The sequence below is a fragment of the Populus nigra genome, chromosome 5 (genome assembly GCF_951802175.1).
Source record: "Populus nigra chromosome 5, ddPopNigr1.1, whole genome shotgun sequence".
NCBI lineage: Eukaryota > Viridiplantae > Streptophyta > Magnoliopsida > Malpighiales > Salicaceae > Populus > Populus nigra.
In genome coordinates this window covers 14,684,062-14,696,656 of record NC_084856.1, presented here as the reverse complement: position 1 = coordinate 14,696,656, position 12,595 = coordinate 14,684,062, and the positions used below count along the sequence as shown (strand labels likewise).

Sequence of the window (12,595 nt, the reverse complement as noted above, 5' to 3'; positions counted from 1 at the left end):
TAATTAATTTCTAAAATTATATTTTTTTTCAATTTGATCCTCCAATTTTTTAGTCTATCGAATTAGATCCCTATTCTTTTGAATGTTGTTTTTTATTTATCTATTTGAGATGGTTTTTCAATTTGATTTTTTATTCAATTTCATCCTTTTTTGTTTATTATGCTTTTAGATTTGATATTCATTCTTTTTATTTTTATTTTTTGCTATGGTAAATTTTTTAAATTGAATTTTTTTTTAATTTCATCTTTTAATATTAAATTGGTTGAGAATTGAATTTCTTAATTGAACCCGAGTTTACGATTTCACAGATTACAATTTAAAAAATTAATCAATATTTAAAAAATTAATCAAGATATATTATTGTGGATTGAAATAATAAATTTATTGTTTTGTCCTTCAGAAAATTCCACTGACCTTCTTTCAATTACTCTGTAATAGACATTTTTTAATTGATTGAGAGTATTAATGTTTTTTTACAGCCTTTTTGCTTAGTTAAATTACTAGAATACCCTTGAAAGCAAAACAACACTTATATTGGTTTTTTCATTGTAATAATTTGGTATTAGAGGCAATTTTATCTTTTAATTAATACTTTTTTATTATTATTTTTGGCTTTCAATATTTAGTACATAATAGTTGGTTTTCCAATTTTGTTTTATATGGATTCCATGATTATAAAACCATGATGATTTTATAACGATCTCATATTCTAAATGGTGGAAATTGCACGGATCCACGTCTAATTTACATCAAACACATGAATCGATTAAAGTTGCGGATCCTACAAGTATATACATATAAATACCACTCTAGAATCAAGCCCTCAGAAATTCGTTTCAATAACAAAATCCAAATGATGACTGGAGTGGTGTTGACAAAATTGAATTAAATACTTCCCCTTTCCCCTCCCATTTATTATAAAATTACATATATAAGCTCAAGAAGATCAGTTGTCCAGAAGAAAAGGTAGGATTATAATTTATAGAGTGTGTGTGTGTGTGTGTATAAAATAAATATCACAAAATTCTGCTTCTTCACTCCTCAATTAGGAGATGGGACATTTTTAAGAAATGAATTGAGTAGAAGGGGGACTAAAAATATTTTCTTCCCCTCCATGAATAAGTATCTCGAAGCAAGAACGATTAGTAAATTCTTCTCCTCTCTCCTCATGGACGTCTCATTTTTTTTTTTTCCTTTTTCTTTTAATTTCCTTCCCCGGCCTTCAAATCCAATCACCCTCTTCCCAAACATGCTATAAAAACCTGTCTTAGTTTGACTCAAACTTGGGGCCTAATTTACAAACCAACACGCACAATACTAGCTTTTTTTAAAAGGCGACATTGGTTTTGATTGCCCAACCCTAGCTAAGAGTTAGCTGTCGAGTACCCAGACAGAGAGAAACCGATTCAAACCGACGTCAAGAGATTAATCCTTGCCATCTCTCATTCTAGATAAGAAAGTGGGAGGGATATCTGCCATTTTTATAAGGTAGGTTCTGGATTCGAGACTCGACGTTGTTTAAAACATTGTGAACCACATGACAACAATTCCATCCTCGTAAATGTTGAAATCCAAGTCTTACGTGCCTCTACAACACATTGTCTGTCTCATTTACTGTCATTTTTTAAATGCCCACTTAAGATTATAATAGCCTGCCTGGTAGATCACATGAAAAGTATATCAGATGGATCGTTTGAATTACTAATATTTATACACAACTTACAGAAATATAGTGCTTGATCTCATTCTTTTAATATTTTGGAATCTAGAAATCAGAGTGTTTCTCAGTATTGACTCTTCCTAGCTACTTTATGCAACTTCTGCCTTTCTCTCTGTTTGATGTGGGAATTAAACAAGAAAATACGAGTTTAACATTATATTTGTTGACCCAAAAATTCAGTAAAATAATATCTCCTTACATAAAATAAACCAAACATATATAAACTAGGTTAATTCTGCATCAGCCAATCAAATTATTCTGAAATAGATAGATATGGCCCGTGTAAGAATCTTGCCAACAAATGCCAGGACTACAACAACAAATATAATTGTTATTTATTTACAACAATTTATCCCGTTAACACACAGTATATACGATTTGAAATTATTGAAAATGCTGCGAACAACGTAATGATATCATCAGTTATCACTGACATGGAACCAGTTTTTAAGTGCTGAGAGAAAAAGACCCAGAAAAATACAAATCAGACAACGCCACCTGGGTGTTCAATTTTCTTCATTAGAGTCCAGTTTGACGGTCAAATTTAACAGACACTATCGTAAGAGGACAAACCCATTTCCATGTTCTGAACAAGCACAGTACTGCCTGGTTCAGAAGAGCACATTGATCCCTGATCAACGTTGTAATTGGACAATCAGCTGAATATCTCTCTCAGTTGTGAAATCCATGAAAGTGATCAACATGCCACCAACACACACAGCTTCTTGTTCAGGTAAAACTTTCAGTTCACATTACATAGTCATAAGCTAGAGTACTATAATATATAGGAGTATGACTATGACCATGTACATTATTATCATTATTATCATTACTATTATTACTACTACTGTATAAATTGTTGATCAAATTAACTTCAAGGTTGCAATATTTTTTGTTTATCATGTTCATCGATCATGAAACATATGTGATGTATCAACATCTCATTTGATTAGTAAACCTGGGAAAGAAGTGAAAGTGAAATAGCAGAAAGGTTTATGTAACTGAAAGAGGGGAAAAAAGTTAGAGATTACCAAGAAGAAGACCTAAAAGAAAAGCAACTAAGAACATAGAATTATCCCGTTTTCACTCCATCCATGTAAGAACGGAGAAAAGGAAGCTAAAGAAAAGAAGAAAAATAAAATAAAACCAATCAAAGAAAAAAGAATTTGACAAGACCATTGTATATATGGTCCATATAACATAACCATCAACATCACCAACATCGTTTTATGTTTTGAAATCACTTGCCAATATTTCATGATCTTGACCGTTCGTTCTTTCTTTTGCTTTTTTGTCTTCGGTCGATTTTTTCAGTATCTTGTAAAGTCATGAACAAGCTGGCTAGGCCTATCTGTGACATTGAGTCTCCAAGAAAGGAATGGAACATTGCCAGTATCAGAATCTCGATCATTGTCTTCTATGAAACTGAATTCATTTGCTGGAGAGAAACATGGCATTTTTTGGTTCTGAACCCATGAATTGTTTTGATGATAACCATAGTGCTGCTCCATTCCTCCTGAGGCATTTGCATTTGCATTGCTTGCATTTGCGGCTGTTGCCCTTCTCTCTTCTTTCTTGAACCGAATTCCACAAGCATTGCAAAGTGACTGCCAGTCACATACATTAGAATTAGAATTCGTCACTAAATAAATTATAGCTAAAATTTACAGACATTTAATTATATCTAATAGGGCACAGAATCGATAAATACCTTAGGGCCTCTTGGACCGTTTCTCCACAGAGGAGTAGAAGTTGTGTCACAATTAGCACATCGGCGAGCAAGGAGAGGATCGTTATTGGCGAAGTTGCTGTTGCTACCATGACAAGTATTATTTCCACGGCTGGTTTTATGGGCTTGAGGGGGATAAGGTGTAGAATCATTTTTGGTTTGCAAAATATCCCAACAATGGTTAGACATGCAAGAGCCAGAACGGCGTTGATCATGACGAGTTCTTTTCTCATCGTCTTCACTTAAACGAGTAGATGGGGTTCCTAAAGAAAGAGTGCAATCGACAGAAGACGAAGGAGGCGTGAAAGGATACATATCTGTTTCATCAAAAGATTGGCGATGGTCTGGCATGGAAAATAGCATGGAGAAGGAGTTGCTTTGGCTATGATACATACCACACGAACAAGAACCTACCATATTACATTGAGAACTACTGCACCTATGCATCATGGTCACCTCACTGATCTTATCTCTCTCGATTTCTTTAAACAGTGTTTGTTAATGGCAAAACATGAATTGGGCTGGTGCCAATTAAGATGAAAGATGAATGGAGCACCAAAAGAAAAATGAAAGATGAATATGGGTTATCTTGTGTTTCTGCAAGATTGAAAGAGAAGGAGGAATGGAGAGGGTTAAGGCAATGAAGAAGTGGGGGAGTATGGCAGGTTTATTGTTAGAGGGTAGCTAGCAAGTGACAGAGAGAGTACATGCCAAAACAGTAAACCTCCCAGAATGAGAGAGATGCAATAATATAGCGTTTGAATAAGAGGAAAAACTTCGAAGAGAGAGCTCAATATATGGTGCTAGAGCGAGAGAGAACAAGCATTGTCTGGTAGCTTTATAAGCTAATAAAATGGTGAAATACCAGTCAGCACCTGCAGTCCACGTTGTCGTAAAATGCAAGTGAAGATAGCATATATATACGTATATAGTAAAGATTGTTATAAAGACACATGGACAGACATGGACCCGATCTCACTTCTTGCAAAAGAGAGAAGCAAAAACTCACTCAAAATTTAAATATCCATAAATAAATAAATACACAAGGAGTCAGCTTATAAATCACACTCATATATCTGTTAGTTTATGAGAGAAAGTTCATGCGTAGGCAGTACACTTCATCATTATACTGTTACTACAACTTCTTTTAAGATTATATATATATATATATATATATATTTAAAAGTGTTTTTTTTTAAATTAAAATTTTTTATTATTTTTTTAAAATTAATATTTTTTGATGTTTTTATATTGATAATATTAAAAATAATTTTTAAAAATAAAAAATTATTATTGGGGATGGAGTGCAAGGCATGGAGAGAGTGGTGAGATATTAGGGCGCCCTTAACAATGTGAGGGGAGGGAGAGGGGGGCAGATGGGGTGTTCATGGTCAAAAGAACCCACGTGACTAGCGGGAACAGTCTTCCATGGATCTGCCTTCTCCGATCACGAGGACCCCCTACCCTCTCTATCCTGCTTAGTAATGCTATTAGTATTAGACAGTCTCCAAAAACCTCTGTCCGTATCCGTATCTCTGCCTGCCCCCCCCTCTCCCTCTCTCTACCTCTGTCACTGGACTGGACTGCCAGCCTCCCAAGGAAAATGGAACAGTCCCACATTTCACATTCACTCGCCGTCTAGTTGCTCTATTCACCACGCTCCAAGCACGCCATTAATGCTTATAGCAAATAAACATGGTTATTATCCCACAAATCTCAGTTGAATAAAATTTTATATGATTATTAATTTTAGAATTTATAAAATTAATTATAATATGTATAAAATAATCCAAACATTAACATTAATAATAATAAAAAAATATCATGGTATATTCAAAAACCATAATTAGCTTAGTATAAAGTTTGCAGGACCCACTATAATTCTTGTTGCTTGGGACACTGCTAATTACACCAGTCAGGCCCTTTGCGTGGAAAATTGGACTCCTAGCTTGATTAAAAGTATTTCGTAATACAAATTGCCCCATATTTTTATTTTTTTTTTTGCTTAACAATTCAGATATATGAAATTAACAAGTCAAGTACAGCTGCTATTTTCGAATCTCGAGATTGTTAAGATGTTAATGATACATTATATCATGTATCTAACATGTCACTTTAAAAGGTAATTTACGGTATGTTAGCGGTTACTTTTCAAATAATTTTTTGTGTTAAAATATATTTTAATTTTTAAAAATTATTTTTGATATCAGCACATCAAAACGATCCAAAATATATAAACCATATTAAATTTTAACAAAAAAAATTAAATTTTTTGAGAACACGGTTTGCACCGCATTCCCAAACATGTTCTAAAGCAATAACTATTCTTTGAGAAAATAAAAGGAAAAACTATGTTTTTATTCCTTGTTAAAAAATGAAATTAATGCTTATTATAAGGGGAAAAACTAGAGCCAGCACATTAGAGGCAAAACTGAACATTTATGTCCAATTTAAGTCTTTTACTTTTCAATAATATAATTTTTATTCTTTTCATGATATGTATGATTAAATCCGATATTCCACAATCAGTTATTTAATTAGATGTATAATCTCATATCCAAAAATATTTAAAACTATGGCTGTTCATGCTACTTGCTTTAATAACGGATGAAACAACTTTTGTTGTACCATTTTCGGTTTGGATCTCTTCAATAAAAGCAACCTGTTTCCTTAAGGACAATAAGGAAAAACACTACGAAGTGTTCGTTTTGTATATTTTACATGAAAAAATATATATTTTTTGTATTTATTTATTATAATATATTTTATGGTTAATCTTTAAACTTATTTACTTTTTAAAAACTATTTTTAACTAATAAAGTTTAATTTGTAAAATATTTTTTGAATAATAATAATTCATTCAAAATACCATCTAATAATTCTAGTTGTTATTGCCACCATCATCTCTATCAATACCACCACACCTCATCATCATTACAAACCTACAATCATCATTGTATAAGTTATTTCATCATCATAATACATTATTATTTCATGAAACACAAATCTTATATAGAATTACAGTTGAAGAATGTGATGGGTGCAAATAATTGAAATTTGTGTTTTTAAGTGAAAAGCCTGAGAATACATGTGGTTATGAAATGTAAAAATTTGTTGTGTTGATTATTTGCAGGTATTTTTAAATAAAATAAAACTTTGGATATATGTAGTTTTTAAATAAAAAAAACTCTAACAAAATTTTGTTAAAATTGAAAAATTTATTACTCTCTATAATTATTAACTAAATTAAATGTAAGATTAACAAACTAAATAATAAATTTTATAATAACTTTTTTTATTAGATTTAAATTCAGGGGAATTTTATAAAATAACTAAAATAATTATTGAAATTTAATTAATGTTTCCATAGATATAATATTTTAAAATAATAATTTTTAATTGGTATCAACTACATTTCATATAAAATTTGGATTCTTCGATCATGAAATTGAATGAAAAGTGCTAATCAAATCCCATGATATGCGATTGGGGTGATGTAATATTCTCAATCATGTGTCAGTCAGTATATGAGATGTTGTTCAGCAGAACACTGACCCGCAGCACTCTAACATCCCTTCAACACCCCGTAAGTTGTTACAGGCCATCCCATCCGTCAATCTCATAATCAATCCATGGTGTGTGACTGTGACCCCATCAAACACCCAGTTCCCATTACATCCTAGCTAGCGATCAATCAGAACTCGTACCACACATAGCAGAGGAATCACGTGAACTACAAATCCAAACAAAAGCCAAAGAAAATTTTAACGATTGTAATAACCCTGTCAGCATAACGTGCATGTGTTCCTACCATCTCCAAACCCTTGTCATCGTATTTATTCTCAGAAAAGGTTGTGTTAAGAAACAAAGATTTTCATTAGCGGGCCATGAATGGATCATTTAAGAATAAGAATATTGATGAGAAATGTAGTTTTTTCAGCCACCATTTCGGTGGTTGGAGAAAAAAATACTTGCTGTGAAAAAGAAAAGAAAAGAAAAACACTACTTATCACTACCACCCAAAAAGCTAGCTAGTGGATGGAAGATCGCTGGTATAAGTATCGCTAGCTAGTAGTAGAAGATCCTGAAGTTTTGATTAGAGCAAAAGAAAGCAAAGAGACAGATATAAAGGTATCCACATTAGATACTCCGCAATCATCAAAGCAACAGGCAACAAGCAACAACTCTTCCTAGCTTAGAACTACAAGAAAGAAAGAAAAGTGTATGTGAGAGAAAGAGATCATAGATCTCGAGTCAAAGATGGAAACTCAAAAAAAAAAAAAAAGGTAAAAATATATGATATACTACTACTAACAAAAAAAAAAAAACGACCCCACATCTATTATGGCACAAAACCGAACAAACTCCTCTGGAATATCGAGTACCCCAATTCGATCAAAAGATTCAAAAAACAACATGAAGACACAGACACAAGAGAGAGAGAGAGAGAGAGAGAGAGAATCAGATCGTCTAGAGATTGGTGACTTAATAGTTCGACAAACGGGACGACCACCGCTTTCCGAAAGATGCTCCTCTTATTCGCTTTGTAAATTACGAAAAAAGAAAAAAACACATCCCCACTTGAAAACTATGATATATAGCTATTACCAAAAGACAATATGTTATGCATGTGTGTGTGTGTGTGTGTGTGTGTGTGTGTGTGTGTGTGTGTGTGTGTGTGTGTGAGGGTGTTACATTGTCACTGCACATGCCAATTATTTTCTCACTTACCCACGCGACTCATTTACACGTCAAGAACCCCCACAACGAACACATCAAACTAAGGAATTTAATAATACTATAGTAATTGTTATCATAACTTCAAGTTACGGAGCACTTGCTCTCTTTACTTTAAAGAAAAACAAGTAAAATGATTTTATTCGTGTAATTTAGTTGATTCTTAACGCTCTCATTGTAACTTTAACTCATGTTAGATACATAAAAAAAAAAACAGTATAATTAAGATTTCTTTGATGTAGTTGATAAATAATAAATTGCTTCAATACATGGCTTAGATGATGATTGTTTTTACGTTATAAAAATTTAAAAAAAAAAGATTTGAATTTTTATTTTGTTTTCTTCAAATTACTTTTGGTGTATCAGATCATTTTTATATACGGTTATTAAAATTATTTTTTTAAAAAATAATAAAATATATTATTTTGATGTATTTTCAAATAAAAAACATTTTTAAAAATAACTACTACAACACTTCTAAACACCTCTTAATTTTTGTCTTCTCAAAGTTACAATAATATTCTTTTCTTTTTAACCATGTTTGTAATTAATTACATCCAATTTTATATATGAGGCAGTGCTTCAAGCTAGGATTAATGAACCTAGCTACTGATAAATCGTTTTGAGAAGGGAAAAAAGAAAGAACAAAGAAGGTGACAGTGATGTAGGTTTGGTTTACACGGTTAAGGGAGGGGGAGTGGTGGTCCTCGGTGGAGATGAGTGTATTTGCTCTAATGCCAATAAATCCGAGTAATTAACGAGGATATCTGTTTAAGTGGAAACCTGGGATTTGCTTAATCATGCCAACCAAAAAATAATTAAGGCTCACCGCCTCGCAAACAAACCCCATGAATCCACACAAAATATACACAGCATTACATGCTTACTAATCATGATGTTATGTGGCTCGTTGGATTTGGTGGGACCCTTTTGGTCTTCTTCCTCTTTGGATTCCAAGGTATGTAAAGCACTAGTTAAGCTAGCAGAATATCGTATTTACCTCTAACAAATATAATAATCATAATAATAATAATAATAATGTCTATCACTAATCGAGGTGCCACGTGTGCATGCATGCAAATGTGAAGCGAAAAATTTTATGGTTGTTGAAAGTATAAGCAGTGACATCATATAAGTTATAATTTTGTCTCGTTAACTAATATATTATATCATTGTCAGTAATTCTAAGAAAATAATTAATTTTTCTAGCTGTCTCTCACTTTTCTTCTCCACATCTCTTAATTTTCTAAGAAATCATTGCACATCACAACCCTATCTTTACCTCTTTCCTATTACCAATCCACATATATTCTTTCAATGTAAAAAATGTGAGTTTTTTCAATTGTAACTACTAATTTGAGAACATGATAGATATGGAAAAATCATGGTTTTTGAATTATTGACATATATAAGAATATATAACAAAATCATTGTCATTCGCGTTGTTATTTTAGATCTTTGTTGTTAATTATGATTACGGGTGAGTAAAAAAATCAAAAAACTGAAAAAACCAAGAAAACTGGAAAAAAACCGAAAAAACCGAACCGTAAAAAAAACCCGATTAAATCAATTAAAATTTTAAAAAAACTGGCCTTTTCGGTTCGGTTTCGGTTTTATAAATCTAAAATCGAACCGAACCCAAACCGAAAAAAACCGAGCCTTAAAGAAAAAACCAAGTTAAACTGGTTTGAACCGGTTTTTTATGAAAAAAACCGAACCGAACCGAAATCGGTCGGTTTGAATCAGTTTCGGTTTTTTTTTTAAATTTTGGTTTCGTTACTCTTTTTTATAAAAATCAAATCGAACCCTTGGATAGTGTTTCGTGGTGATGTAGGATTTTGATGAGCAAGATTTTTCTAAGGAATTAGGAGATTCAGAAAAAGACAAACGAGAAAGCCAAATAAAATTGGAAAATCTTTAAAATTGTTGGTATAAATAATTATATGATGATAATATGATATAGTACGTAGTTACTGAAACCAAGTTACTCCAAATCTGTCTCCATGCAATGAACAAATGACATTCTCTACATTAGAAATATATATATACCATCAAATTTCTCGTGTGAAGCAATGTTTTTCTAACACGTAAAAGATAACATTAATTCCTCAAAAGCGACAAGATGCAACCGGAATGTTTGTTTCTCTCTGGGGGTGGGTTTGGAATTAGCAGTATACTCCTAATTAAATTTTTTTTTTAATTGAAAGGGTATTTGGGATTGGTCTAGTGATCCTGTTGTTGGTGGCAGAATCTCCTGTTGTTGGTGGCAGAATCTTCTTTGGCAAAAGTTGTGATATTTAAATGGAATTGGTAAGAAAAGAGAAGGCAGGAGGCATGCAAGAACCCGGATGGACCAACAGTTAAGAAAAAAGGGCTCAAGAGGAGAGACCCCTAATAGGCCGTCCTATGAAAGATAAATTCTTGCCAGCATTCATCACCTCTAAGCTGGCCTCTGGTAACCTCTGATTGTCTCCTCTAAGGTGGTGGTCTAAATTAAAGCCTGTAGCTCTGTGACTTAAAAGAGAGTTTAACTGATACTGGTTTTCTTTTTCTATATACCGGCGCTCTCTAATTAGCATCCACTTCCAGCTGGAGCTAGTGTGAGATTGTGATTTTATATAGCATATTGTTGTACTTACTTCTTAGAGATCACCGTACGTGGTTGATATTATTGCTGCATAGGTATTTACTATATACTTCTATTAAATTATTGCAAATGCAAATTAAAATGTCATGCAATAGCACTAATGTGCTCCGAATAATTATAGTTGATGGTACTTTTACAAACTAATTAAAATCAAACATAATCTTGTTATCCACTTCTGAATCCATAAAATATCAAGAAAAAAATAGAAAAAAAAATAAAATACAAGAGCATATACATAAAGAAAGCTTAGAAGATTGCCCAAATTACTGGTGATGGACCAAAATGACAAGTGAAAAAGTTGGAGGATCAAAATGTATAAAATTAGAGAAATTAACAACCCAATTTTGATTGACAAAAGGCTCCATTGATAAAAATATTTTTATTTGAGGTAAAAAAATACAAATTCAGATAGGTAAAGACTCAATAAGAATTTTGTAAGGCTTAATTAATCTTACTAATTAAGGACTTGATTGCAAGGAAAATCACTTTTGGAGTCAATTTAGGTGTTAATTGAAATAAATTATAGTCTAGGGACTTAATTGGTTTTTTCAAAGGTTTAATTAGATGAATCAGCGGCTTAATTGTAAGAATATTGCGGTTTAATGAGCAATTCAGGACTCGATTGAAGAAATCCAAAACAAAAAACCAAATTAAAAAGGAAGTGTGATTGTAGGGGTTGTAATTGACCAAATCAAGGGCTAAATTGAAAAAAATTAAAAGTTTGATTGTCAATTAAGGATTCAAGTGCACAAATCAGAAACCAAGAACCAAAGAACTTTGATTTTTTTTTAGTTTAAACTTTTGTTTTGATTTAGTTTTTTTGTTCGGTTTATAGTTGAACCAATGTCTTTGGATCGACCTGTTTGGTTTTGTTTTGGGTAAAGTACTTAAGACTTTGTTTGTTTTGACAATTTTTTGTAAATGATTTTTTTTAGGGGGTGTTTTGCAAACATACACTTAAGTCTATTTTGGCAGCTTTCTAAGGAAGAAAAGGATGATTTTGTCAAACATGACTTTACAGATATAAATAATAATAATAAATAAAAGAACCAAAAAAATATTTTAACTTGTTACATACAACTCAATCCTTACAAAAATTGTATTTTATTTATCAATAGGAGAATAAAATGTTTTTAGCATTGTTTTAGAAAAAAAGTGTTTGCATTTTTTTTGGAATTTACAATAAGTTTGTAAAGTTCATTAAGAATATGGTTAATATTTCAATAACTCTAAAAATTCTATTTCATGAAAATTAATGATCAATATTCCGGTATAAATATTGAACCTACTAGTAGGCTGATATTTAAGTACTAGGAGTTGACTAGAAAACTCTCATAATTATTTTGGATATTCACCTATTTTAATTGGAAGTATATTTTAATCACGATACACGAGTTGTAAAAAACACTTTCGCCTTACAATATAGGTGAATCCTGCCAGGAAACCTATATGGATTTTTCTAATAAGAATTTACCTGGGCATACAAGCTCATAATAAATTTAAAATGTCAGACTTATTCATGAGCCTAAATATCTTTTTTAAGCCATAGATGAACCACTAGTTAGGAACTCTTTAACACCTTTAAACTATATTCAAACCACACAACACAATTTACCTTAAGTAAGGTGCGCTAAAAGTATTAATACCTTACCTATCCACATATAGTCTATTACCCTAGAATTTTAGATAAAACTAATTTATCTGGGTTTTCTAGTGATCTTGAATCAAACAATTAGGTAGTGATTTTTTGATCCTAACACTG

The 12,595-nt window shown here is 31.9% G+C and overlaps 1 protein-coding gene across 1 annotated transcript; it reads right to left on the bottom strand.

The window, feature by feature from the left end:
- Positions 1-2,690: 2,690 nt before the first annotated feature.
- LOC133694158 (GATA transcription factor 18-like) lies at positions 2,691-4,322 on the bottom strand. Its single transcript, XM_062115617.1, has 2 exons — positions 3,432-4,322; positions 2,691-3,327 (listed from the first exon to the last, which is right to left on the bottom strand). The coding sequence occupies exons 1-2, from the start codon at positions 3,897-3,899 to the stop codon at positions 3,031-3,033; spliced, it is 765 nt and encodes a 254-aa protein (XP_061971601.1). The 5' UTR covers positions 3,900-4,322; the 3' UTR covers positions 2,691-3,030.
- Positions 4,323-12,595: the final 8,273 nt, after the last annotated feature.

What these genes read in the sequence shown, in the direction of transcription:
- LOC133694158 (XM_062115617.1), bottom strand. Translation starts at nt 3,899, where the DNA reads ATGATGCATAGGTGCAGTAGTTCTCAATGTAATATGGTAGGTTCTTGT. An exon ending in ACGGTCCAAGAGGCCCTAAG is followed by an intron (nt 3,328 to 3,431) that starts GTATTTATCGAT and finishes TGTGACTGGCAG; the next exon opens with TCACTTTGCAATGCTTGTGG.